This window comes from Lynx rufus, unplaced genomic scaffold, assembly GCF_022079265.1.
Source record: "Lynx rufus isolate CCGP_SWC_20201006 ecotype Redwood Valley unplaced genomic scaffold, mLynRuf1.p SCAF_16, whole genome shotgun sequence".
NCBI classification, from domain to species: Eukaryota; Metazoa; Chordata; class Mammalia; order Carnivora; family Felidae; genus Lynx; species Lynx rufus.
In genome coordinates this window covers 56,724,861-56,752,142 of record NW_025814830.1, presented here as the reverse complement: position 1 = coordinate 56,752,142, position 27,282 = coordinate 56,724,861, and the positions used below count along the sequence as shown (strand labels likewise).

The 27,282-nt window shown below is 55.9% G+C and overlaps 1 protein-coding gene across 1 annotated transcript in view; it reads right to left on the bottom strand.

Moving 5' to 3' along the window:
• ZC3H18 (zinc finger CCCH-type containing 18) overlaps positions 1–27,282 on the bottom strand; it is a 59,324-nt gene that overhangs the window by 11,071 nt on the left and 20,971 nt on the right. Inside the window, 6 exon segments of the mRNA XM_047078907.1 lie at positions 11,109–11,287; positions 11,289–11,378; positions 12,270–12,387; positions 17,342–17,499; positions 18,234–18,326; positions 18,651–18,799. Coding sequence (XP_046934863.1) covers positions 11,109–11,287; positions 11,289–11,378; positions 12,270–12,387; positions 17,342–17,499; positions 18,234–18,326; positions 18,651–18,799 — 787 coding nt within the window.

Below are 27,282 nucleotides of genomic sequence, written 5' to 3'. Positions count from 1 at the left end.
CCCGTGGCACCTGCTGTGCAAATGGGGTCTTCCCGGACCGTGTGATGATCCACGCCACATGCCACGTGCCACAGAATTCCAACGTTCCTACACCATCGGCTGTTTCTAACCTATAATGCTAAAATGACCCCTTCTACGTTCACGAACAACTTGTTTCTTCTAGGAGCAGACTCCTGAGAAGTCAAAACGGTGGGTCAAAGGAAATGAACGTTTTACAAGTTAAGTATCTTCCCCAAAGCGAAACCAGCCTGCGCTCGCTCGGCAGCATGAAGGCGCCCACGTTACCTCGTTCTCACCGTGCGGGTTCCCGTGTTACCAGGGAAACACAAGATAAACCCTCAACGTGGCAACTGCGTACATGGAAAGGGCTCCTGGTGCCTGTGGCGGCAGCTGGGGCTGGAAGGCCGGCCCCCGCGCCTCCTGGCCACCCTGAACTCTGGCGGTCGGCCTCACTCTTGGCCACTTTTCTGCTAAGTTCTTTACGTGGGAGGGAGCCCTTCGCGGTCTCGCGTCTGTCCCCGGCTACTGGCTCTCAACTCTGGTGGTGGCATCGAATGGGCTCCTTCTCTTTCCGGCACACGGGTCCCACTCCACTCGGAGCCGCCCTCGCTTGTGTTTTTCTTCTGGGTGATCTCGAGTTCCTTCCTTTCTTGTGTTAACAGTCCACTCTTTGGTGTGCCCAGAGTTGCGGTTTCTGTCTGCGACGTGTAGGGCAGAGCACAAGGTGGCGTGAGGGGAGGGGGCCCACGGCGCTGGCCGGCTTCTCCGCCAGGGGCTCTGGGATGCGGGGCCACCTCTGGTGTGCGTGTCTCACTCTCGGGGGGCCGCTGTCTCATAAGCCGGCTACTCCCCTCCCTCCAGGATCGTCCCCCCGGGAGGTGCACGGTCCAGAAGCCCCGACGCTCCGAGTTCCCCAAGGTGCTCGGCCTCGTGCCTGCAGACGCCGTCCCCCCACCGGGCCTCCCGCGGGCGTGTTCCTAAGCTAAGAGCATCTTGCCATTCACCCAGGCCTTCCCTCGTGGGGGCCGTTTTCTTCATAAGAAGTCCTGCCTTTTTTGGGCAGAGTTTTAGCTGCTGCGGATTCTCCACCACCAGCATCTGAGCCTCTCGGTTCCCCTTGGCTTTGCCGTGACCAGCATCCAGTATATCACATCACGGTACGTAAAAACCGTCACCTGCCGACGTCTGCAGAACCACCAGCGAGTTTCAGGTCTGCTACTTGCGAAGGATCCCGCAGCAGAAGCGAAAACCAACATTTAAAACTGCCCTAGGGACACACTAAATTGAAGCATAAGATCCCCGTTTTGTCGGCCCCAAACCCCGAGAGACAATGCCACATAAGCTCATAAGCGTGTCCTCCGAGGAAAGTAATCCCGGGAGGAAGTAAAAACCTGTCGATTCCAGCCTGTCCCAGCTGTCCCAGGCTGCCATCACCTTTCCACGTCCTGTGCTGCTCTCATTCTAAAAATGTAACAGGAAACAGAACACCTTGGTCACCGGGTTTCCATGAGTCATCGAACGGCCCAGCTTGGCCGGTTTGCGGCCCGTCTACCAGGGGCAGCAAAGCGGCCGAAAAAGGGACAGGCCTGTGACGCTGCCGTGACTGCACCGAGGGCCCCTGCTGCAGTGAGCAGAGAAAGGACAGAACACTGATCTGTCCCCATCGCAGCACTGAGGTCACCGAGCGGAGGCCAAAGCAGGCTCCCGTCCTCTTTTAGAGTCAATGTTTCTTGCCAGGGACACCGTTTCACTCACACTGGGGTGACACTATGGGCTTCACAACGAGCTGCCCCTTCAACAGTGCCGGAACGGGGCCTGGGGGCGCTGTGGGGGCCTTGCTTCTGAAGGGCTGGATGCCTGGTAGTGACCCCATGAAACCAGGGATCCCCAAACTGTGGCAAATGGGGGTCTTGGTTTTAATTAATTAGCACACAAACAACCATTTTTACTTCTGATTTATTTCTATAGTGACTCACTAGGACAAATGATCTGGCCTGCTTTACGAAAATGATGTAAAGTTTCGTTTTGAAACGTATTCAAGCTTAAAAAGTGAAAACATCAAAAAACGTAAGGAGCGCATGTGGGACCTGGACACAGAAAGCCATGCAGGTGGTGCAAGAATGGAGCAGTTTGGGGAGCACGTTGAGCCAGGGGTCCCTTCTGCAGACCCCCCATGTCAGACACTGCCGAGAGGGGCCACAGACTTGGGGACCCAGACTGGGAAGAAACTGTCTCAGGCCTCGACACAAACCTGGAACCATCAGTTCTGATGGCAAGTGTTTCTGGGAAAATGACCGAAGGAACACCCAATAAAGAGCTCACAGGAAGTCCCACTGGGAAATGTGCACAGGACGCTGGGGACGGCCGGCAGAGGGCAGACGAGGCATCCCCAGACTCCCAAGCGGGTGGACACGTGTGGCTACGGGTGACAGCAGCCACCTGGTCCACCGTCTTTCCTTCTTCACCGTTTCCTCTATTCTTTGTAAGGTTTTCCAAACGTTCCTACACCATAACGTTTCACATTTGTTACAGAAAAACCCCAAGTACTAAAGATTTTTCCACTCCTGCAGAGGGTGCGGTCTGCTATACTGACCTGCACACACACTCTCGGGGTCTTTATCAGTGCCCTGCTCTCACCTCTCATGGGGCCTCAGAGGAGGAAGGGGCCTCGAGCTCTGGGCTACGGTGGGCAGCACAGGGCGGGCAGAGGAGTCCAACACAACCCGGTCAGTGACGGGGCAGAGCCCGGGCGGCCAGCTCTGAAACCCTGGGCAGCAGCGCTCCTGACACGGGGCCCCATGGCAGCTCCTGTGCTCTCAGAGAGAGGCCAGGCCCCTGAGGATGAAGCCCCTTTCAGAGAGTGCCGACACCACGGAAGAGAGAGCGCGCGTGGCCTGGAAAACCAAGCAAAGTCGCCAAGTGACAAAGGACCTTGTGGAGACAGAAAGCAGCGGAACTGCCCCCCCCCCCCCCCCCCCCCGCGACTCAGCCCAGGAACAGGAACAGCGAAGTCAGCAGGTGACTGGGGAGGCCAGGCCCAAGTCAGGAACGCGCGTGGAATTTGCATAAAGCCTTCCCAAGGGAGAGGGGAAGCCAGGCTCCTGTCCCTCCGCCGAGGAAGTGGCCTTCCCTGCACAGCTACAACACAAGCTTATCTTCCGGGTACAGAGCCTTTGTTCAAGGCCTCGGGAGACACTCCAAGGAGCAAAGGTCAGCCGTACCAGGACTGCCAAATGCCCACGTCAGAACACAACACGACACAGGGGCCCGGGTCGACTCCTGACACGCCTCATGTCTCACACGGGCCACAGGGGTGTGAGGTGGCGGTGACGTAACAGGGTGACAGAACGGTGTCTGGAAACTCCGAGCTGAGCGGCTGCCAGGCGTGGGCTCCAAAGCGGAACAAGGTGAAAGCAGAAAGGAGTTCTTCTAAAATCAAAGGGCTAAGTCTCCAATAAGGCTCCGGGAAAAGGGAACCGCAAGTCACCTAACTTGTTCACAGTCCTGTCTGGGAAGGTCACGGTACCTTCCGTGGGAGATGCTCAGCACGCCTGTGCTCCCGGAGCCTCTGTGGGGCCTTTTGTGGAAGCCTGCGCCGCGATCACCCTCCTCAACACCGGGCAGAAGCCACCCACGGCGGTCCATGTGCTTCTGGGAGGGCGCTGGCCCGGGCAGGGGCTCCCTCCCTCCGGAACGCCCGCCTGCAAGGGAGCCTGCTCCCCACCCCACCCCGCCCCGCCCGTGTCCCCAGCGCGGTGGCCGCACAGGACCGGCCGGATGCGGCAGCACAGGCCGCCGCACTCCCGGTCTTCCAGGGGAGGAGAGACAGAAGGGCCTACGGTGATGTCACGTTCACCCTGCACCTCTGAAAACACACTTGAACCTAATCAGGGACAAGTAAACCCAGGGACACACAAGCCCTGTGTGCCCCGACATGAACTTCTGGGGGAGCAGAGGACAAAGCGGGCACACAGCGATGCCCGAGGAGGCTCTCCAGCGCCTCTCCCGTGTCACGGCCGCACCCGCGTCCATCCGTACCTCCCCAACTCCCACCCACGCCAGACATCCACACACACCTGAGAGCATGACATAGGGCCATCATTTGCCTTTTCGTACTCAGCAAATAGCTGGGCAAGTTCTGGATGACTCAGGGGGGTAGGTAGTCAAGAAGCTAAAAACCAGGACACGCTTTTCCTCAAAGATACGCCAGACGAGATCAGAACGGGGACATGAGGGTTAGGAAACCCCCAGGGGAGCGCCTTGCCCGGAGACAAGACCGGGGACGGTTTCGGAGCTGAGCCTAAGTGCCGGGGAACCAGCTCGGAGGAATCTGCGACGCCGGGCTGGTCGCGGAGCACGAAGTGTCACACGGCTGGGAGCGGAGCGGGAGGCCAGGTCGTCCGGGTGTGGTCGTCGGCACTCAGGCCACGACCTGTCACGTTCAAATTCACGAACCCGACAGAGTGTGCCACGGAGGCCGTGGAAGGTGGGGAGACACCGCAGCGGCCGAGGCCGGGCGGCGGGAGGCCGGGCAGATGGGCACGGGTGCTGGCCGGGCGGGAGCAGAGCGTCACCAAAAGCAGAGGGAAACCCAACGTGTGGTTTTTGCGAACAAAGGGCAGCTTGATCTGCTCAGACACACGCAGGGCGGGGGCCCAGCCGCAAGCCAGCTGCTCCGGGCCGGTGCGAGTCCAGAGCAGGCCTCTGTGGGGGGCTCACGGACCCCCCGATGTGCCTCTGACCGGACACCGATGGGCCTTGCACAGGCCTCTCGTACCCCGAGACGCCAAGGACCCCCCTGAGGAGAGCGTGGGCTTCGGGTGACGTGGAGAGGCGGGCAGAGGTTCCCTCCCAGGAAACGAGGAGTCTGCCGTGTCACCCCAAGGGGCACCACACCTCAACCGTGCGCAGCTCTCGCGGTAACAGGCGGTCTGGGCAATCCCTCCAGGAAGATGTCAGCTGCTATTTTTATCTGGGATGGCCTGAATCTGCCTGTGCCAAAGCACATCCTCATGACCCGCCTCAGCCCCGCCCAGAGCACACCCACTGGCTCGGCTATAAAGAGTAGAAGGTTTCACAAAAGGGGTTTCCCTCTATTTACATAGAGGCGTCCCATACGACTGCTTACGAGGTTCCAGTCTAGTCTATAAATAGCCCAGATGCAAGAGTGGCCAGGGACCCCGAAAGGCACAGTTACAGAAGGCCAAACTAAATGGAGAGGGACACATCCGCGCACACACACGGCGACACCGCGTCTGGCCTACGAGGCCCAGAGTAAAGCTGGCAAGAAACCCCGACAGCTCACCAGGTGCCGTGTCAGAGCAGACCAGCTCGGGACCGGCGGGGGGAAGAAACCGGGAGCCCAGAGCGCCACCGCCAGCCCTCACCCACAGCTCGCTCCGCCGTGCTGCGTGCCCGTGCCCTCTGCTGGGAAACGGGGGCTCTGGGTTTAAAGCGCCCGTGCCGGCTGCAGACAAGACGGGAGAGCCACCACCACACTGAGCTCATCGCCTACTCCCGTCACGTCCACCGGGCTCTGCGAGGACCGGGGCGGTGCAGCATCCGCTCCGGCACACGGCCCCCCTGGTTGCGCGGACGAGAGCTTCCCACCGGACTCTCTGAACGTGACCGTGTCTGTCTCCTATTTCGGGCGAGGAGAACCCTTTCTGTCCAGCTGCTGCTGTGAAATCCCCAAGCTGTCCTGGGCTAAGTAAACAAACTCTTCGACGACAGGGAGACCGCACAAACATACGACCGCAGGGAAATTCAGCTTCCTCCCGAAGAAGCAGTCACACCGGCTCCGGCTGGTCACAGGAAAAGGAAATAGGAGGGCCGGGCTGGAAATTCTGCTCTGGTGAAACCCTAGCCCTTCGGGCTGGTCGCAGGGCCAGCAGGGTTCCAGCCAGAGTGATCAAAGATGGGGTGCAAGACTCCCCGGCACCAGTGAGACAGGCTGAATCCTGACCAAGGGACAGGGTGCACGTGTCCCTGCCGTCAGCAGAAGTCCTGTGGGGGACGGTCCGCAGGAGCGAAAGAGAGAGTCCAGGCAAGAAAAGGGGGGGGGGGGGAACGTGAGCCCAACAGAAGGGAGCAAACCAGGCAGAAACAAGTAGAGGGCACGCCTGCCTGGTCTGGTGAGGAAGCCGCACCTCCTTTTAGGAAGAAGCCACTCAGTCAAGCCTCCTGAACCTGCCCTGCGGGCTCAGCCGTGTTCTCACTGACCCCGGCCCTCACCTGAAGATCCTGGGTTGTGCAAACGCAGGCTGTGTGTGAGGCTGTTCTGCACAGGCGTCTGGCGCCCGGGGGCCACGCCGACTCACGCCACTGCTGTTAGCGCAGTCTCGCTGGGCTCGCGTGGGCACCTCCTCTGCAGGGGTCGGGCAGCACCGGGACCGGGGATGAGTGGCAGGCGGGCGTCTGTCCCAGGAGTCAGTCACAAGCACAGACAGACGCAGCCGCCGATGCAGCTGTTCTCCAACGGACTCTCTCTAAAAGGATGCTCTCGGGTATAAAAGGGTCCCTGTGCCGGAAGAACAGACCTCCAACTTGGAAGAGCTACCTGGCTTCCTGGAGACGAGCAGGACATGTCAGTGGAGGGAGTGGAGGGAGGCGGTTGGTCGTCAAGAGTAAACGTGAGTGAATTCGCTCATAAACCAGCAAACCACGAGAACGGACTTGCTGATGTGATCTGGGAGTCCACACATCCTAGACATCACATCATCTGTCCGTCTTTCTTGTGTTTCTCCTTCTAAGACCAGGGATGTGGATGTGCACGAAAACAGCCATTTCATGAATCTGGAAAGCAGACTGAATTAGTCCTCTCTGCAGAACTCAGCCTACGATTTTGTCCACCTTACAACACTCATGGCGGCAGACGGGGCAAAATGCAGGCTGCTACCGAATCCAGAACAACTCCACAGCACCATCGAGGGTCTGTGGGCTCCAGCTCCGTGCCGGGCTCTGAGACGGGACCTGCTGCCACGGTGCCCCCTTGGGGATCCCACTTTAGAAGGCAGCACGGGCTAACAGACACGTGAACAGAACAATGTGACATCGGGAGCGACGACAGCCGTGAGGATCTACCAAGCAGGGAGCGAAGACAGGGGTGGGTGGGGAGGCCCCTCTGAGCAGCCATGTCGGAGCAGAGTCCCAGAGACGCCAGGGGCCCAGCAGGGGCGGAGGGTGGCCAGGGCCCAGGCTGGACGAAGAGTGCAGCGGGGGTGTGGGCAGAGGGGTTTCCAGGGACCGAGAGCAGGAAGATCAAGATCAAGCTTTGCACTTCAAATGAAGTGATGAATTTCACGGTGAGGTAAACGGCGGTTTCGGCAACATAAAGATCCGTCAAAGCGGTCTTCCAGAGAATGGGTGTGTGATTCACTCTGAACGTTCTGTCGAAACATCGCTTTGCCCGGTGTTAGGAAAGTATGAAAAAATACAGCAAATTTAGTGAGGGCAATTCATCGCCATCTGGAGGATGGGAACAGTCAAGGCTGGTGCTCACACGGACCGTCCTGCTGCGGCCAGAGTTGACCGTGAAACCAAAGACTACTGTCCTGATGCTTGTTGTCAGAAACACAGCTGTGCTGACACAGGGGACGAGATCTACGAGAAGAGCTCAGCTTCCCCCACCAAGGAACTGTCACTAGTAAATGAATTCGGTACAAAGGACACAAATTCAACATACAAAAATCTGTTGCATTTTTATACAGTAACAATGTGAACGACACAACAACAACAACAACAAAGAAAATAATCCCATTTACAACTGCATCAAAAATAAAATACTTAGGAATAAATGTAGCCAAGGAGATGAAAGCACTGTGTCCTGACAGCTGTATGAAACCAATGAAAGAAATCGAAGACTCCACAATTAACGGAAATCTATTCCGCGTTCACGGATCGCGAGAGCTGATGCAGAAGAAATGTCCACACTACCCAAAGCCAAGTACAGACTGGAATCCCTATCAAAACTCCAAGGGCATTGTTCACCAGAAACAGAAAAAACAATTGTATGGAACCACAAAAGACCCCAAGTAGCCAAAGCAATCTTGAACAAGAACAAAGCTGGATCAAGAATCTCGCTTCCTGATTTCAAACTGTATCACAAAGCTTTAGTAACCAAAACTGTATGGTATTGGCATAACAACAGACACATATCAGGGCCCCTGGCTGGCTCAGACGGTGGAGTGTGCAATCGGGGTCCTGAGTTCAAGCCCCACGATGGGCACAGAGACCACTTAAGGCAGACAAACAAACAAACACCAGACACAGATCAATGGGACAGAATGGAGAGCCCAGAAGTCAATCCATGCATATATGGCCAATTACAACAAAGGAGGTAAGAACACACAAAAATAATTCCAAATGGATTAAAGACGCGAAATCCAGAAGCTCCCAGCTGGAAACACGACAATAAAGCTCCTCGATGCGAGTCTCACCCACACCACGGGCAACAAGACCAAATATAAACAGTGGGACCACACCGGCTAAAAAGCTTCCACAAAGCAAAGTAAGTCATCAACAAAGTGAAAGGACAGCCTACAAGAGCATGAAAAAAATATTTGCAAGCCATTTATCAGGTGAGGTATTGATATCCAAAATATGTAAAGAACTCCTACAACTCAATGGCAAAAAACCAAAGAATCCAATTTAAAAATGGGCAACTGCCCGACTAGACATTCTCCGAAAGAAGACATCCAGATGGCCAACAGGAACGTGAGAAGGCGCTCAACATCACTCATCACCAGGCAACGGCAAATCAAACCCAAAATGAGGTATCACGTCCCCCCTCTTAAAAGGCTGTCGTCAAAAGCACAGCTGGTAACAGGTGTCAGTGAGGGTGGGGAAAGGGACCCCTCGTGCACTGTCGGTGGGAATGCAAACGGGTGTAGCCGCTGTGGAAAACAGTATGGAGGGTCCTCAAAAAATTGAACATAGAACTACCACACGATCCAGCAACCACTTCTGGGTAAACATCCGAACGAAACGCAAACAGAAGAGACGTCCACACTCCCGTGTTCGCCGCAGCTTCCTTCTCGAAGGGAGGACACGGAAACCAGCTGAGCGTCCACTGACGGATGAAGAAGGTGTGGTGGAGCCATGCCATGGACGGTTATTCAGCCACGAGATAGAGGGACATCCTGCCATTTGTGAGAACGTGGACGGACCCTGAGAAATTACGCTCGGTGAAGTCAGGCAAAAAAAGACTTCTTACTGTATATTCCTAACTTACACGGAGAATCGAAAAGAGCCAAACATCTAGAAACAGACAGGAGAAGGGCATGGAGGAAATGGCAAGATGTTGGTCACGTGGTACAAATTTCCAGTCGTGAGACGAGTCGGTGCTGGGGATCTAGGGTACCGCGGTGGGCCCGCGGTTGAAATACCGTATCGTGTACCCGTGTACCTGAGATGCCGAGACAGTTCTGGGATGTTCTCACCACACACCCGAGGGAATTATGTGAAACAATATTGCTGTTAACCAACTTCATTGTGGCAACAATTCTGCAACACGTGCATGTATCCGGTCATCACACTGTATACTTTAAGCGTATACAATGTTACGTGTCAACTATAGTTCGATAAAACTGGAAAAAATATAAAATAAAAGGCTCCTGCTAAAAAAATAAAATAAAATAAAATAAGAAAAAGGCTGATGTCATCAAGAAAGCAAAACCACCAACCGCAGAATGGGGGAGCACACATGCAAGTCAGGTGTCTAACAAGGGGTCTGTACCTAGAACGTGAGGAACTCCTACAACTCAATAAGACGGCCTAATTAAAAGATGGGCAAAAGATCTGGATAGACATTTCTCCCAAGAGCATATACCAAGAGGCACATGAAAAGAGGCCCAGCGTTTTCATGACTAAAATGCCTTTCAATGACTACACAGGTCGTTAGTTACCAGAAGACCTAAACCAACCTGCGACGAGCTACCGTTTCACACCCAGTGGATGGCTGCGATAAAAAAAAAAAAAAAAGGGCAAAAGCAGATAATGTGGAGAAAAGTAGAACCCTCACAAATTTCCGATGGGAATGTACCATGGTGCAGCCACTTTGGAAGATTCCAGAAACTCCCCAGAAGGCTGAACACAGCTATCACGTGACCCAGCAATTGCACTCCGAGGCGTATACTCGAGGGAAATGAAAACCACTTCTGCAAAAACGCTTGGACACGATGCTCGTGTTCATGACAGCCAAAGGGAGAAACGACTGAAAGGTGCACTGACAGGACAGGACGGGTAAACGCAATGTTGTCCGTGTTCCCCACAACGGCATCGTCTTCAGCCGCAGAGGCACTGACACGACCACCCTGCGGATGCACTTCAGAGATCACACTGGGCGGAAGGAGCCAGTCACAAAAGACCGCACGCTCCATGTCCAGAATAAGCACACCCGTGTCTGCCAGGAGCCGGGGGGCGTTTGGGGATAACGAGGGGTGACTGCTGATGGGCATGAGGTTTCTTTTTGGGGCACAAAAGGGTCTTAAAGTTGTGGCAGGGCCACCGTTCTGAATATTCTGCAAGCTTACAATATTCTGTACACTTTAAGCAGAGGCACTGCGGGCTGTGTGGATTCCCTCCCGTTAGGCTGTCAACACAGACACAGACAAAGCCCCCTCCAGCTCCGGGATCTTCTCCTGGGGACCACGTGTCTGCCCTGGTCCTCAAAGACGCTCGCGCGGACCCTGAACCGGGAGGGCATGTCCTCACTGCCCGCCCGGCCACCACCCCGGCAGCTCCCACTACCGGCACAAAACCGCAGCCACCACCCGGAAGACGGAGGACGAGTGAGGGGGAGGCCGGCCCTCCATGGCGGGGGGCTTGAGGTCCGGCGCTCCGGCCGCCGGAGCGACCTCCCTGGCGCCGTGTCAAAGCGGTGCGACCGGGAATTCAGAGCTTTCCCGACACAGGGTGGTGACGGGGTGCGCTGGGGTGCGATCCCACCGGGACACGCACGTTCCGGGACGGCCGGCACCCACTCATCCCGACACACCGACCTTTCTCCAGCAAGGGTTCTGGGGCTGTGGCCGGCGGGCGCGCCCCCTCCCCTCCGGGGACCCCACCGGGGGGCCAGGCATCCCAGAGCCCAGGGGCCCACAACCTACCTGGGCGGCTGCGGGGAGCGGGGCTTCGGCTTCTCCTTCTCCTTCTCGCGCTCCTTCTCGCGGTCGCGGTCTCGGTGCTGGCGGTCCTTCTCATCGCGCTTGGCTCGCTCTCTCTCCCACTCCTCCTTCCTCCGCTGCCGCTCCTTGTCGCGCTCCCGCTCGCGCTCGCGCTCGCGCTCCCCGCTGCCGCCGCTCCCGCTCTCGGTCCCGCTCGCGCTCCCGCTCACGCTCCCGCTGCCGGTTCTCGCGCTCGCGCTCACGCTCCCGGTCCTGAAGCCAAAGACACGCGCTGGGCGGTGGCCGGCAGAACGCGGGTGGCGGGGAGGCCGCGGGGGCCACCTCCCGCGCCGGCTCTGTTCCCCAGGTCGTCCTCCAGGCACCGCTACCCGGTCCGCCGGTCGTCGGGGCCGCCCCCACCCCCTTCCAGGGGCGGGGACAGCGCGGGGCACGTGCCCCTGCTTTCCGAGGCAAAGGCCTCGAGCGCCTTCTGGAACTATCGCTCAGGTCTCCTCCATCCGTCTGCTCTAATGTTCAAAGTTAAAACGGGACAAAGCCCAAATCACACAGCACGGACACGGGTTTCGGGTTTCAAGTGGCCTGTGAGGTAATGAGGTGCGCCCCTGCGCTGCCACTGGCCGCAGCCTCGGACGTGGTGGGGGATGGAGGCGGTGGAAAGCGGCTCCGACAAGTCACTTCTACCTTCAGGGAGACCCTGCCTGGCAGGCCGCACCTGTACCCCCACAGCCCGGGCCCATCCTCCAGGCCAGCAAGGCACAGCTGGCGGCGCGGGGGGGGGTGTGTCACTAAAGTGGGTGAGGACATGGGTGAGGACAGCATAGTTATAAATGGTACCGCCAGGGAACCCGAGGGAGTAACACACTCAGGAGGGCAGAACACAGTCCCATGCAGAGCTGTATCAATAATCCAGTCGGCAAACCTAGTTTTTAACAAACCCAGAGCAAGGGCACAGACCAACTAAAGGAAACCACCACCAATTTAACCTGTGGATCCGAAATGTTTCTCCAAGAACAGTCAGTCTGGACTTGAAATTGGTACACTCTGCCCGTGCTACTAAAACCATATGAAGTCCCATAGATGAAAAAGGGGGTAATCTTAAGAAATGGACCAGCGCGGGGAGACGTGCACGACCGTCACACTCACCCGGTAATTGTGGTACGGCTCCGTCTCCGTGTACTGCACCCGGAAGTTCTCGTACTGCCCGCCACGCCAGAAGCGCTCGATTTCATAGTCGTAGTACGGATCTGCGTAAGGCTCCAGTCTGAAAAATGAGCGAGTAAGAGGCAAATCTTATCACTTACGAATATTAAGGCAAAAATATTACACAAAACGTTAGCAAACAGAATCCGACACCACATTAAGAAAATAAAATACGCTATGACTCAGTGGGATTTATTCCAGGAATCTGAGGATGAGTCAGAAGGAGGAAATTCGTGAACACACCACACATGATGGCAGACCTGAAGAGAAGAACCACAGAGGATCGCACCTACGATGACAAACACCGCAGGGAGCTGGAGACAACACTTCCTAACGAGACTTAACTCACACACATACGTTGGAACTGAAGCCAACCTCTTACTAATGGGAACAGGGGCATTTCTGTAAGACCGGGCAAAGGCAAGGTGGCCACGGCCTCCATGGCCATCCACTGGCGTGGCAGAGGCTGGCTGCTGCCATCAGACGAATGAAGCTGCGGAGGCTGGGCGAGGAGGAAAAGGACCCACACCCGCAAATGAAATGGCACCAGACTTGGAACCTGAGGCACGGTAAAGCTGATCCAGGCAGCCAGAGGGCCCAGGGAAGCATGAGACCGATGCCTCCACGCACACAGATGACCACTCCGGACAAGGAGCAGAGAAACCCTCTTTTAGAGCAGCAAGAAAGAAGAAACACTGAGGAACAAAGTGCGTTTAACCAGAACTGAGCAGAACCTACCTGAGAAAAGCTTTAATGTGCTCCTCAAAGACAAGGAGGACATGTGAACACACGAGACCATGTTTCTGGTCTTCAGCCAGGACTGGACGCTGCCCAGAAGTCAGCTCTCTCCATCAATTTGCAAATGGAGGGCAACCCCAGTAAAAACACCGGTGGGCTTCCATATGGAGCTCGACAGCCGGTCCCCGAATGCACAGGCAGGCAGAGATGTGCAATCCCAGCCAAGAAAGACACACCCTGAGACAACACGACACTGCAGGCCTGCCTTTCTCACGAAGAAACAAACAATCCAGGGACAGACCCCCGCACGTAGGATAAAGGAGCCTCCCGAGGGGCCAAGGCAGACTTGTACTCAATGGGGAAGGGACAGCCACTGACTGTGGGGAGGAAGGTAAGGAGATCCCACCTTATCCACTGACCCAGAGGACCTGCCCTAGGGGTGCCCTGGACCCTGACGTAAGTCCGGCAACAGACAGGCATTTTTTTTTTTTTTTTTTTTTTTTTTTTCAACGTTTATTTATTTTTGGGACAGAGAGAGACAGAGCATGAACGGGGGAGGGGCAGAGAGAGAGGGAGACACAGAATCGGAAACAGGCTCCAGGCTCTGAGCCATCAGCCCAGAGCCCGACGCGGGGCTCGAACTCACGGAGCGCGAGATCGTGACCTGGCTGAAGTCGGACGCTTAACCGACTGCGCCACCCAGGCGCCCCATAGACAGGCATTCTTTCAGGGATTTCCTGGCTCCAGACCAACTCTCCCCTGTGAGTAAGCTGGTGGGGGAAACCAACATGCCCACAACCTCAAGAGGCTGCCAGGCCGAGCTTCTGGGTCACCCGATGGCCTCCAGCGGGCTGCCTTCTGGGAGGTGTCTGCCCCGCCTGGGCCAGGACCCCGGCAGACTGACTCACCCGAGGCTGGCTCTGCTGGAGGACACAGCTCTCTTTCACTCCAAGTGGCCAGACATCTTCCAAAGCGCCTAAGTGCCCACCACTCAGGTCGCGTGTAAGACAGCAGTCAGCAGCTGCGCAGGCCTGCCGCGGCCCAGCCCGCTGCTCGACAGCAAGAGAGAACGTGGCCCCCCAGGCCCCAGCACCATTCCCGGCCAACCCAGGCCCTGGGAGAAACACCTTCCCAAACGGATGTGAGGGTGCGTGTTCTCTCAAAGGAGGGCCGTGCCGACAAATTCGTTTCTGGAAAACCGGGTAAGCAACGTGTAACGGCCTCTCTCCCGTGGGACGGCCTGGAGTCTTAGGACACCGCCACCAGGGTCCCTACGTGAAGGAGGGAACGGTCAGGGCGCCTTTGTGGGCTCAGTGCATGTTCTTGCATTAACCGCACCCCAGCCTCCTGCACAGAGATGACATCAAAGTCACGGGACTTGAACTCGTGGCCCTGAGGTCAGGAGTCGCACTCGCACTGACTGAGCTGGCTGGGAACCCCAGGGTGACATTTCTTTCTTTTTTTTAATCATTTTTTGTTTTCCAGCGGGGAAGAGGGGCAGAGAGAGAGGGAGACACAGACTCTGAGGCAGGCTCCAGGCTCTGAGCTGTCAGCACAGAGCCCGACGCGGGGCTCGAACTCAGGAATGGCGAGATCATGACCCGAGCCGCAGTTGGACACGTAACCAACTGACCCCCCAACGCCCCACCCCCCAGGGTGACATTTCTTAATACCTTGTGCGCATGAGGTCCCACAAGGTGGCTGGCATCTGAAAAGCACTACCTTTACTAAGTGATCCTGCTAAACAAGTTAATTCCCAAAAATGGCATAAAGAAAACACCGGTTTTCCTGTGCTTCATACTGTCTCAGGCTACTTCCTCAGGAGCTCCTGAGCGGGCACCCTTCCCCACCGGTTCCACAACAGAGCACCCAGCTCCACGCTGCCAGAGCCTGACCACGCCGCCCCTGACATCAGGTGGGGGCCCGGGCCCCCGAACTGAAGTCCACGGCTCTCAAACCTCAGTGGGTGGGCACGAGGATCGCCCAGAAGGCTTGAAAGTTAGCCAGCGGGGCCCCACCTTCCCTGGACACCCTGGCCGGCCCCTGGTGGTGCTGCCGGTCCCTCACGCCCTTCCCCACCTTCCCTCTTCCCTCTTCCCCACCTTCCCTCACCTGGCGCACGTGGGGACCTGGCGCACAGGCCTGCCGCATCGCCGGGTGGAGAGCACCTGGGCACAGAGTTTGTTGTGCCCCGGGGTCCCAGGCAGGGAACACCAGCACGGCTGGTGGTTCTGAGTTTTACATCAACGGCCCTGAACTGCTTTTAAGCTGTCCGCTTGGTATCTGACTGAGCCCCCCACACCCTCTGCCGAGAGCACCCTGTTCTCCCGACTGCCCCGCGCGAGGCTGGCCCACGACAGGTGCCGCAGGGGCTGGCCGGGCCCCGGGGGCAGAAGGGTCTCTCTGTCCTGGCCTCTGCCCGTTGCCGCCCGCAGGACTCTGGCACCCCGGCCTCCTCGCCCACCACAGGGGAGCCGGCACAGCTGGCCAGCACTCCCCTCCTCAGCGGCCTGAGTCCCAGCCCGGCCTCCAGCTTCTCGGTGTGAACTTCCAACTGCCCCCCCCCCCCACTTCCTACAGCTGCCGCTGCCTTCTGTTTGCACAGTCTTTACACGAAATGAAAATAGCCAGGGGGTCTCCTGTGTTTAGCGGACCCTGACTGCCAGGGCAGAGGTGCCTTCTCACCCACACTCGCCACAGGGGCCCTGTTCCCAGAGGCCCTGACTGATGAGGTCCGGTGGGGCCCGACACAGGGGTGTCACAGAAGCCCCCGGTTAATTCTAGGGCAGTGACGTTGAAAAACCAAACGTGAGTGAAAACTTGGCTCCGAGGGCCGTCCTCAGAGGCTTTAGAGGCGCAAGGTCCCGCACCACGGACCCTCCGCAGAGGGAGCGTGGCACCCGCCGGCACCACACGCGGGGCAGGCCCAGGGCACAGCCGCCGGTTCGGCCGAGGCCCGCGTGCGCCCTGCAGAGCCGCACTCGCCGGCCGGCTCCCCTGAGGGCACACGCTCCAGGCCCCCCCCCCTCCTCCCCCCCCCCCCCCCCCCCCCCCGCTCCAGCAGCGGCCGGGAGGCCGAGTGTCAAGGTTCGGAGCCTCTTCGCCCAGCGTTCAGAGTGAGCACGCTCAGAGAGCACACCCTCTGTGCCGGTCACCCCGGCCCCTGGGACTGTCCGCCTGCCCCTTGAGCCCGGCGGGACGGGAGCCTCACCTGCGCTTTCCCCAAGAAAAGTGTGAGGCCTCAGGACCCGAGGGGAGCCGTGGGAGCCGGCAGACAGAGTCCCGACTGCCACGCTCCCGTCCGGGATCTGACAGGCCTCCACACCCAGAATCAGAAAACACACAAGTCCGAACCACGGCTTTAAATCTCTACGCTGCAAACTCTGAGCTGTCCCCTGACACAAGCGTGGAGCACAGGGTCCCCCCCATCCTTCTCTGCAGGCAGAGAGCCGGGGGCAGGGTGCACGATGCGGGACACGAGCCTCGAGCTTCGAGTAGCAGCCTGGCCGGCGGAACCCTGAAAGGCAAGCCCCGTCCGCGAACCCCTTCTCTGCGCCCACCGCCACCGCCACCGCCACCGCGGCCAGACCCCAGCGAGCATGCTCTGCCACGGCAGGTGTGGCCGAGCGGAGCGCTGCTATGACACTGCCTGGGCGCCAGAGCCGGCTCCGATCGCGGTGACCCGAGCCCACGCTGCGGTGGCTGCTCAGGAGAGAGCTGCCTGCGTCTGCCCCTCCAAGGGGAGCACGACAAAGCCGACCGTCCCCCGGGAAGAGGTGCGGGGGGATGTCGTGAGAGCCCCGAAGCCTTTCAACCGCATGCACTTCTCTACCAGACCAGTAACAGGACGTGTCGGAGAAGGAACAAGGCCATTTACGACGAAAAGTGTCACACCTGCCGAGTTCCTGGACTCTGGTGACAATTTCATGGGTTTTCCTGGCCGCTGGGAGACCGGGAGGAGGGTGGGAAGAGGCAGACCGCTGGGGCTCCAGGGGTTCGGAGCAGAGCTCTAGAAATGCAGAGCTCAGAGGAAGCCACGCAGAGGTGAGCCCTCCCCGGGCACCCAGCCCTGCCAGAGCCGGGGCGTTTCCTTCACGGCGCAGAAAACCCAGGAAAGCCCCTGCAGAGCTTCTGACACCATCTCGGGAAGGCCATTCTGAGCCGAGGACGGGGAGAGGGAGGCACGGCCCCCCGAGGCCTGAGGGAAGAGCGTGAGGCTCCCGCGGCTGGGGACAGCTTCACTGTCCCTCAGAAGGGAAGGAGGGATGGCTCCTTACGCTGTCTCTCGGACATCCCTCGTGATGCGGTAATTCCAATCCCGGAAAACTTCATTTTCCTTGTCAAACTCCCGTTCGTCTTCGCCGATGGTCACCGTAAACCTTTTCTCTTCAAAATCGGGCTCCTGTTCTTTTCGAATGGTTGCTTTTTTTAAAACCTACCGTCGTAAGAAGGAAGAAGTCAACGCTAGTCGCTGTCACGAAAGGCGGCCCCACGGCGCCCCAGCCAGGGCAGCGGGAGCGGCCGAGGGACTCCAGGCCCAGGCACACCATCTCTGCACCAGCAGGACGGGCCCGCCAGGCGGTGCCACGGAGCTGGCTTGCCTTCTGGAAAGGGGTAACAGAGCCGGCCACCTCCTGAGCCAGGGAGCCCCAGATACTCGCTCGTGACGGGGCCCAAGCATGGAGAGAAAGCGGTTCCAGGGCTGGGGGGGGGGGGGGCGGTGGGGAGTGGGGGGCTGGCTCCGTGCTGAGCCAGGCAGGGGAATGGTTTCGTTTTTATCCTGTCACCTCACTGGAGAGAAAGTGAAGTGAGGGCCTGGAAAGCAGGTCTGGTGGCGACAGACCACAAGCCTGACGGCCAGGGCCACGGGACAGCCTGGAGGGAGGGCGCGGGCGGGGACAGCGGCCGTCTCGGGAAGGGACGGGCCTGCACACGCACAGGCCACGGCTCCAGGAGGCCGGGGGCCGCAGCACCAGCCGGGGTGCGGTGTGACGCCACCCGAGCCACGGGAAGACAGCGCGCCTGGGCCTTGGACAGACCGACAGAGCTCTCTTAACTCTTAGGAAACCACTCCCTCACTTCAGAGACTTCACTGAGTTTCCAGTCACTGTCTCTGAATCAAAGCAACGCTACTCGTGCTCAAGAATTTTCCTCAGGCCCTCCAGTTACCTCCTTCGCGTGCCGGAGTCCTCGTTCCCAGGCACTCTCCGTGGGGGGCTCTGGAGGGGGTGGAGGCAAAATTTCATCAACTACGGGCCCACCCTATTAAGAAACAAGAAGGGAAAAGTTGAGAAAGCAAGCAAAACTTCAAAATCTACAAAGAGACGGGAGCAAGAACACCAGCTAGAAGGTTATCGGCCGCATGCCCCTGGCACTCCAAGCCTCAGTGTGGCCCCTGACCTGCTGCCCTGAGCCTAGGGTTGCCTCCTCACGGAGACACGGAAGCATCTGGAAGGCGACCCAGTGACCGTGACGTCACAGAGGTGCCTTTTACACAAGGTGTACCGATGAGCTGTAAGCAGAAGGTTCGGAGAGCTTAGCTGTCCCGTCCGTTAGCAATGAAAGAAAAGAGAGGGGTTCACGCACCCAGGGGTTGGCAGGCATCAGCGGGTGAGGTCCAAGAGGTGGGGCACCATTAGGCGGGAAAGGTTCGGCTTTGGTGATTAAGGAATAGTTGCCCTTGTCGTTGACTCCGGGGTGTATAAACCTACAGTTCATTCCCCACGTGCAGTTCCCTGTGGAGACAAAAGCCAGGTCAGAAAGGGGAGCCAATCGGAGCACACGAGGTCAGCTTCCTGCCCGCTTTGCCCACAGCGGCTCCAGGAGCGGCAGCTTTGCCGGGGGCCCGTGCGGTGCCACACAGGGCGCCCTCGCCACCCCAAAGGCCGTGTGAACCCGAGTCCGAATGGGCCCGGAGTCAGGCAGCGGTGGTGGCGGGGTCGGGCTCAGAGTTGGGCTGCCTGGGCTCACCCTTCATGCCTGAACCGAGCACAGCAAAGAACCCCCGCCTCGTGCCTCCACCTTCACACACACACACACACACACACACACACACACACGCGCGCGCGCACGCGTGCACGTGCGTGGTTCCTGGCAGGCAGGCCCGGACCGGGCCCCGGGCTAAGGAGCTTCCTGAGAGCAGCACTTCCTGAGTGCTCCCTAAAGGGACTGAGGTTATGCGGTGGAGGAAACGTGGCCCCTGTTCCTAAGTGACTCTGTGAGTAGTTCATTTCCCCCTAAAAATAGAAAAAGTCCGGGAGCTTCCCAATCACAGGCGGCCCTGGGTTTCCTGCTCGGACGACACTGCACCCCCAGAAAGGCTCAGAGGTATGCAAGGAGGACCCTGATTTATTCGGACTCAAAAAACCACGCATACTGAAACAGCCATCACAGAGAAGCATCGAAGGATGCTTCCAGAATTCCGCCAGTCAGTCTCTGGGTGTCTGTACCAGCTCTGGACGTCTGTGTTTCTCCCACCAAAGCCTCACATACCATTTCAGGACATTTCTGGACTTAAAAAATGTATTAACGAGAACACACATAGACAACCCTAATAATCTGGGTGCTTATAAAAAATATCTTTTAGAATTACTTGGTGACAGAACACCAATATCGTTCAAGGAAACTGCCTGATTTTCCAGAGCAGAAGGCAAGAAGCCCACGTTTCAATTTAACCAGTAAGTGAATCAGTTTTTAAAATATTAATTTTGGGGGGCACCTGGCTGGCTCAGTCAGTGGAGCATGCAACTCTTGATCTCAGGGTCATGAGTTCGAGCCCCATGTTGGGTATAAAGAGGATGTTGGAAAATTAAAAAAATAAAATAAAAATGTAATTTTTTGAACAGGAGTATCTACACAAGCTCAAAAATAAATATAGCACACAATATCTAAATGACTTAAAAATGTTTTCAACAGGTTAACACGTAGTTAAAATTTAAACCATCTTTTAATATATATTCACTTTTTAAAAATGTTTACTTATTTTGAGAGAGAGAGAGAGAGAGAAAGAGGGAGAGAATCCCAAGCAGAGTTCCACACTGTCAGCACAGAGCGGGACATGGGGCTCGATCCCACAGACCGTGAGATCATGACCTGAGCGGAACTCAAGAATCAGATGCTTAACTGACAGAGCCACCCAGGCGCCCCCCGTATATTCACTCCTAAATGTGATACTCCATTTAAATGTTTCTGTTGACAAAACATAGTTTTCTTCGTACAACTTACAGAGAACCAATTGTTTGGTATTCAGAAAAAAGCTAAATTTACCTTTTAAACATCACGAATACTTTAACTTGCGTTAAAACTTACTAACGGATTGATCTGAGTTAAATGCGAAATAAAGTATGCTTAAAATTACTTCTCTGGAAATGTGAAAATGACTTTTAAAATTGTTTTTAAAAATATTTTTGAGAGAGAGCGAGTGAGCATGCACGTGTGAGCAGGCATGAGCGGGGGGAGGGGCAGGGAGAGGGGGACAGAGGGTCTGAAGCAGGCTCTTCACTGGCGGCACAGAGCCTGAGGTGGATCCTCAACTCACAAACCTCGAGACCATGACATGAGCCAGAGTCAGACGTTCAACCGACCGAGCCGCCCGGGCTGCCCGTTTAAAATTCTTAATTTTTTTTTTAATGTTTATTTTTATCTTTGAGAGAGACAGAGACAGAAAGCGAGGAGGTTAGGGGCAGAAAAAGGGGGAGACACAGGATCAGAAGCAGGCTCCAGGCTCCGAGCCGTCAGCACAGAGCCCGACGTGGGGCTTCAACTCACGAACCGCGAGATCGCGACCTGAGCCGAAGTCGGACGCTCAACTGACTGAGCCAGCCACCCAGGCGCCCCTAAAATTCACGCAGAAGTCAGAGTTTGGGAAATATTATACTACAGGGGGCTCAAAATCCCAGAGTCTCAGAGAGGTTTAAAGAAAACAGACTATGCAGTCCTGTATCTAAATAAAGAATTCCAAATGCTATCAAGCGCTCTGCCTTTTAAGCCTGTGAGAACTCACACGGCATCCTCGCTGCCGTGTAGTTAGACTAACGGATCACACAGGCTTACTGCAGAAACTTTCCGAGCGCAGAAAAGTATTAATATAGGTGCCAGCTTTTCTATGACTTTTTAAACCTAAAATATGTAACTGGGTGGCGGATAAATAGGTTTGTTAATCTGGGGTTTTTTTTCTTTCTTTCTTTCTTTTTTTTTGTATTTAAAATATTTCCAAAAGAAAATCAAAAACGTCTCCCATGAGCCTACTGACAAAAAAGACCTTTTACTCCTGCCACAGGCAGGGGGAGAAAAGAGGGAGAAGATATCAGACGGAAGCACGAGGGAGAAGAGCAGCAGCGGGTGGCCCCCGAGTCTCCGGCAGGTGACAGGAGCCCGTCCTCCTGGACCCTCTGCTCCGGGGTGGGCGGAGACCCTTGCCGGCCACCAGAGGCGAAGAGAAGGCTGCTCCGGGCGGAGGCAGGGGAGGCCGACCCGCACCGCCGGGACGGGTGCCCACGGAGGGTGGTGTGGGTCGGCACACCCACGGAAGAGGGGGGCAGAAGCTGTGTGCTCCCGCTGGCCTTTTTACTCTAAGATTCTATCTTCAAGTCGCCTCCATACCCAACATGGGACTCGAACGCAAGACCCCAAGATCAAGAGTCGCACGTTCCACCGACGGAGCCAACCACTCACTAGCCTTTTTAAGAGTGAATTTTTGTGTAGAAAAAAGCCTGGAACGAAGCACCCCGGATTGTCGGATGGTAGAAAGACTTCTATCTTTTACTGTCCTGACTCTGTCAGTATACAACGCTTTTGTAATTTTTTTTTTTAATTTTTTTTTTTCAACGTTTATTTATTTTTGCGACAGAGAGAGACAGAGCATGAACGGGGGAGGGGCAGAGAGAGAGGGAGACACAGAATCGGAAACAGGCTCCAGGCTCTGAGCCATCAGCCCAGAGCCCGACGCGGGGCTCGAACTCCCGGACCGCGAGATCGTGACCTGGCTGAAGTCGGACGCTTAACCGACTGCGCCACCCAGGCGCCCCCAACGCTTTCGTAATTTAAAAAAGTATCTTGTAGGGGCGAGCCCCGCAAGAGACTCCGCGCGGGTGGCGTGGCACCTGCCTGGGACTCTCTCTCTACCCTTCTCCCACTTGCGCTCTCTCAAAATAAAGAAATGAACTTAAAAAAAACCCCAGCATTTTGTTTGGGCGAAAGTATTCTCTAGAAACTGGGAGAATAAATCTTGTTTTAAACCCCCACGGCCTCCTACTTCTAAGAGAAACTTCACAAACACAGAGTTCGTGTGGACTGTGACTCTGGACGAATACACGGCTGACAATTATGGGAGGACCCTGGCCAGAAAGAAACAAGGAAAGCGGAAGCCAGGTCACGCCGTCAGGACGAGGGCGTGAGTTTCTTCATGATGGTTTACACAGGGCTTTGAACGCACCGATGACGTTTTAGTTCTTAACTGAAAAGCAAATGTATGAAATCACAGTAACGTATACACAAAACATACGCAAACACTCTGAAAGTTAGCGCCACCTCCAGGCCTCCAAGGCCTCCTACCAGAGCCAGTCACCAATTTACTGGGGGAGGATTGACCAACCAATCAATCCACGGTGTAGCCGTCCCCACTTTTTCCTGGTCATTTATACACTTGGTGTTGAGCCTTGCTTCTTTTCCCCCCGAATAACAGATCTACAAAGAAGGAACGTGCGTGTTCAATCCCACCAAACCCACGATCGGCGAAACAGACACAAATCTGCAGAAATCAAAGAAACTAAACCCCGAGATGAGAGGAAACCAAACCCACGTCTCCCAGGCCAGGGCCCTGCTGGCCACAACCACACACCTGACCGAGGAGGAATCCACTTCTCCCGCAGTGTGAAATGTCCGAAGACAGCATCGTGTCTGTGGGCACACGTGTGAGCGTGTATGTGTGGTGGGCCCAGAAACACAAGCAGATTTTTAAATTTCTGACTGTCAGTCTGACCGGTATCAGCACAAGGCAGTGCTGGTATCATTTCTAGAGGCTGCGCTCACTCACTGTATCTGCAAAGTGTCCTGCTACTTTGTTATTTCTGAGTAAGACAGCGGCCTTAGTCACTGGTCCCATTTCCTGTTAGCCTGAATAACTCAGAATAGAAAATAAACACAGGGATCACAAGGACAGAGAAGTTTAAAGTGCTTCATGGTTTTAAAAAAATGCCACTGAAAGGGGCGCCTGGGTGGCTCGGTCAGTTGAGTGTCCGACTTCAGCTCAGGTCATGATCTCATACTCTGTGAGTTTGAGCCCCGCGTCAGGCTCTGTGCTGACAGCTCAGAGCTTGGAGCCTGCTTCAGATTCTGTATCTCCCCCTCTCTCTGCCCCTCCCCTGCTCATGCTCTGTCTCTCTCTCTCTCAAAAATAAATAAAAAACATTAAAAAAAAAAACTCTATTTCAAAAACACTGCTATGAGCGTTACTTTTCTTTCTGCAAACCTCTTTTTTATGTTAGTTTATTTTGAGAGAGAGAGAGAGAGAGAGACAGGGGAAGGGAGGGAGGAAGGGACGGAAGAGGGGTGGAGGGAAGGGAGACAGGATCCCCAACAGGCTTCATGCCGTCAGCATACAGTCCGACTCGGGGCGCCGACTCCGAGCTGTGAGATCCCAATGGGAGCTGAAATCGAGAGTCGGAAGCCTGACCGACAGAGCCTCTCAGGCGCCCTCCTTTTCGCAGACCACTTGAATCCTGCCGTTAAACGGAAGGCAGCCTGTCCCCCGTCGGCTTCTGCGTTCACCCTGCCATGCGGTGTCGCTGCGGTTGGAGCAGGCGAAGAAAACGCAGCCTCGGGGGGCGATGCAGCCGGATGAGGGAGGGGACTCAGCAGGCTTTGAAGAACCCCTCGCGCCCTCGACACTACACCGACCCGGTCCGGCGAAGGCTTCTCGCCGCCAGCCGCCGTGCAGGGGTCCGTCACCCTCTCGCCGAGCACTTCCAACTGTTGTACTCGCGCCCACCGGTCTATCTCGACCCGTGAGCGGACCTTCTGCCCAGAAGGGAGTCGGTGACATCGCGCGACGGTCGCTAAACGCCGCGGCTGGAGGTTCGGGCTCTCCCAAACTCTGATCTCCACTCGAGACCCCGGGAGCCCAAACCTCATCATTAGCGACGGACGCCGTCAGCCGCTGTCCGGGGAGCGGCAGGCTCTGCTCATTTCCGGGCCACCGTGGCCGGTCCCCGCGGGGACGCCGGCTGGCCCAGCCCACGGCGCAAACCTCGCGCGCCCTCCCTGGGGATGACGTCTGCGCCTCACTGCGGCAGAGGGGCTCCGTGAGTACTTCCCAGATCGTCTCGCCGAGTGTGCGAAAGACCAGCGCTGAGGGGCTGCGGGTCTTCCAGGGTGATGGAGACGTTCCCGGACTGGACTGTGTGACAGCCACACAACTTGGCAAATTAAAAAAAAAAAAAAAACACTGAATTGCATGCTTAGAACAGGCAAATTTTCTGGCACGGAAATTAAGGTGTTTTTTTTTTTTTTTTTTTTTTTTAAAGACCTGTACTTGAGCGTAAAAGAATTCTCACTGCTCTATCACAGACACCATTAAATGAAATTGCTACTGTCACTCCGAGTGCACGGGGCCAGCACCTGACTGCTAGTAATCTCAGCATCACAAAAGTTGTTTTGACCTGGAAGAGAGTCTGAAGAAATGCTAGGGGTTCACTGGCCGCAGTTTAAGACCTGCTGCTTTAAACATAACGGAGAGGGGTGCCTGGGTGGCTCGGTTGGTTAAGCATTTGACTTTGGCTCAGGTCATGATCTCGCAGTCCGTGGCTTCGAGCCCCGTGTCGGGCTCTGTGCTGACAGCTGGGAGCCTGGAGCCTGCTTCGGATTCGGTGTCTCCCTCTCTCTCTGCCCCTCCCCCACTCATGCTCTGTCTCACTCTCTCAAGAATAACTAACATTAAAAAAAAAAAATTAAACATAAAGGAGAATGCAGAGATTCCAAAGTGGGCAACAGACACCTCTCCCAGGAGGGGATCCTCTTTGAACGGCCAACAAGCACACGAAGAGATGCTCACGTCACCCGGGACCGTGGGAATGGAAATCAGAAGCACACCCACTGGGATGCTCTCTCTCAAAAAGTCAGAAAACACCAAGCGTAGGGGAGGAGGACGTGGCTGTCGGGAGCACAACGTGGCGGGGCTGCCCCAAAACACAGCGAGGAGGCGCCTCAAGAAACGGAAACTAAAGCCACCGCACGACCCAGCAAGTCTACCGTATACACCCCCAGAACTTCCAAGCGGGGTCTCGAAGAAACATCTGCACCGTTCACAGCAGCCGGAAGATGAAAGAACCCCAGTCCGCTGTTGGACAAGTAGGTGCACACGCGGCGGAGGACGAACCTTGGGAAGAAAGGAGATTCTGACACGCGCCAAAACACAGGGGGGCCCCGAGGACGCTGCCACGTGAGATAAGACAGTCACGTAAAGACAACCATCGCACCGTTCTACTGATATGGGGCACCGGAAGGAGTCACGTTCACAGACAGTAGGAGGGTGGTCGCCAGGGCTGGGGGAGGGAGGAATGGGAGGTTATCGTTTAATGGCTACAGAGCTTCCCTCGTACAAGATGAAGAATTTCAGAGATGATGGTGGCGATGGCCCCGATGTGAATGTACTCAACACCACAGAACCCTACACTTAAAAAGAGTTACAATGGAGGGGCCCCTGGGGGGCTCTGTCGGCTGAGAGTCCGACTTCGTCTCAGGTCGTGATCTCACGGTTCATGAGTTCGAGCCCCGTATCGGGCTCTGTGCTGACAGCTTGGAGCCTGGGGCCTGCTTCCGATTCTGTGTCTCCCTCTCTCTGCCCCTCCCCCACTCAGGCTCTGTCTCTTTCTCAAAAAAAAAATTTAAAAAGTTTAAATAGTTACAGGGGCGCCTGGGTGGTTCAGTCAGTTGAGCACCCGACTTCACCTCAGGTCATGATCTCATACTCTGTGGGTTCGAGCTCCACATCGGGCTCTGTGCTGACAGCTCACAGCCTGGAGCCCGCTTCAGATTCTGTGCCTCCCCCTCTCTCTGCCCCTCCCCTGCTCATGCTTTGTCTCAAAAAAAAAAAAAAAGAATAAAAATAAAAATAAAAATAGTGACAATGGTAAATTTCACGAGGTGCATTTTATCAAATTGGGGGGGGCGGGGGGAGGGGTCAGGGAAGAAAGCGAGAGGGAGAAAGAACAGGAAGGAGCAGAGACCAGGAGGCCTGTCCCACAGAATGGGCTGGGCACTATTGATAGCTGGCCCAATCAGAAACCCAACGTAGGACATAGTTTCAAGAAAACGTTATTTCCATCACTGTCGGGGGAGCTTCCCATCTCGATGACTTAACATAAATACACCAGAGGTAAAAACATATCGTAAACAAAGTACTGGTGCTTAAAGACGTTTCAACCTATGTTCCTGTGTTTTCTTGCCAATGGTCACAAATATCAATGTACCCATTTGGGCAACGAATGATTAATCCGGGGGTATCTTTTAATAGAACTATAACTAACAAACTTTCTCAGGAAGAAACCTCAAATTAAGTATAACTTACATGCCGTGTAATGTCCCAATCTAAAGCGAACAATTTCGCGGGTTTCAGCACATACTCGCAAGGCTGTCCAACCACCATCCTAGAAGGAAACCCTGCACTCATTAGCCATCACCCCCACTGCCCGTAGCCACTCCCCCTCCCTCCAGGCTCCTCAGTTTAGACAACGGCTAATCCAGTTCCTGCCTCTGTGGATTATCCTGGACAGTTTGCACACGAGGAGGCCTTTTGTGTCTGGCATCTTTCGCTCGGCATGACGTCCTCACAGTTCATCCGTGCTGTGGTCCCAGTACTCCACTCTTCTTGTGGCCGAGTAATATTCCACCGTACAGACGGACCACGCTGTCTGACCATTTATGAGCTGACAGACACGGGCGCTGTGTGCACTCGTGGGCTGTTTCAAACACTGCTATTACGACCATTTGTGCACAAGTTTTTGGGTGGACGTACGTTTTCGTCTCTCTCGGGTGGAGATCTAGAAGCAGAATCGATGGGGTCACGTATGGTCCTACACGCCCGTGTCCTCAGGAGCCGCCAGACTGTCTTCCAGCAGCTGCACCAGGTCACGTCCCCACCAGCAGGGTGTGAAGGTCCCCTTTCTCCCCATCTTCGTCAAACGCGACAAACTCTGTTTTATTTCTAAAGTGACTTCTCCTG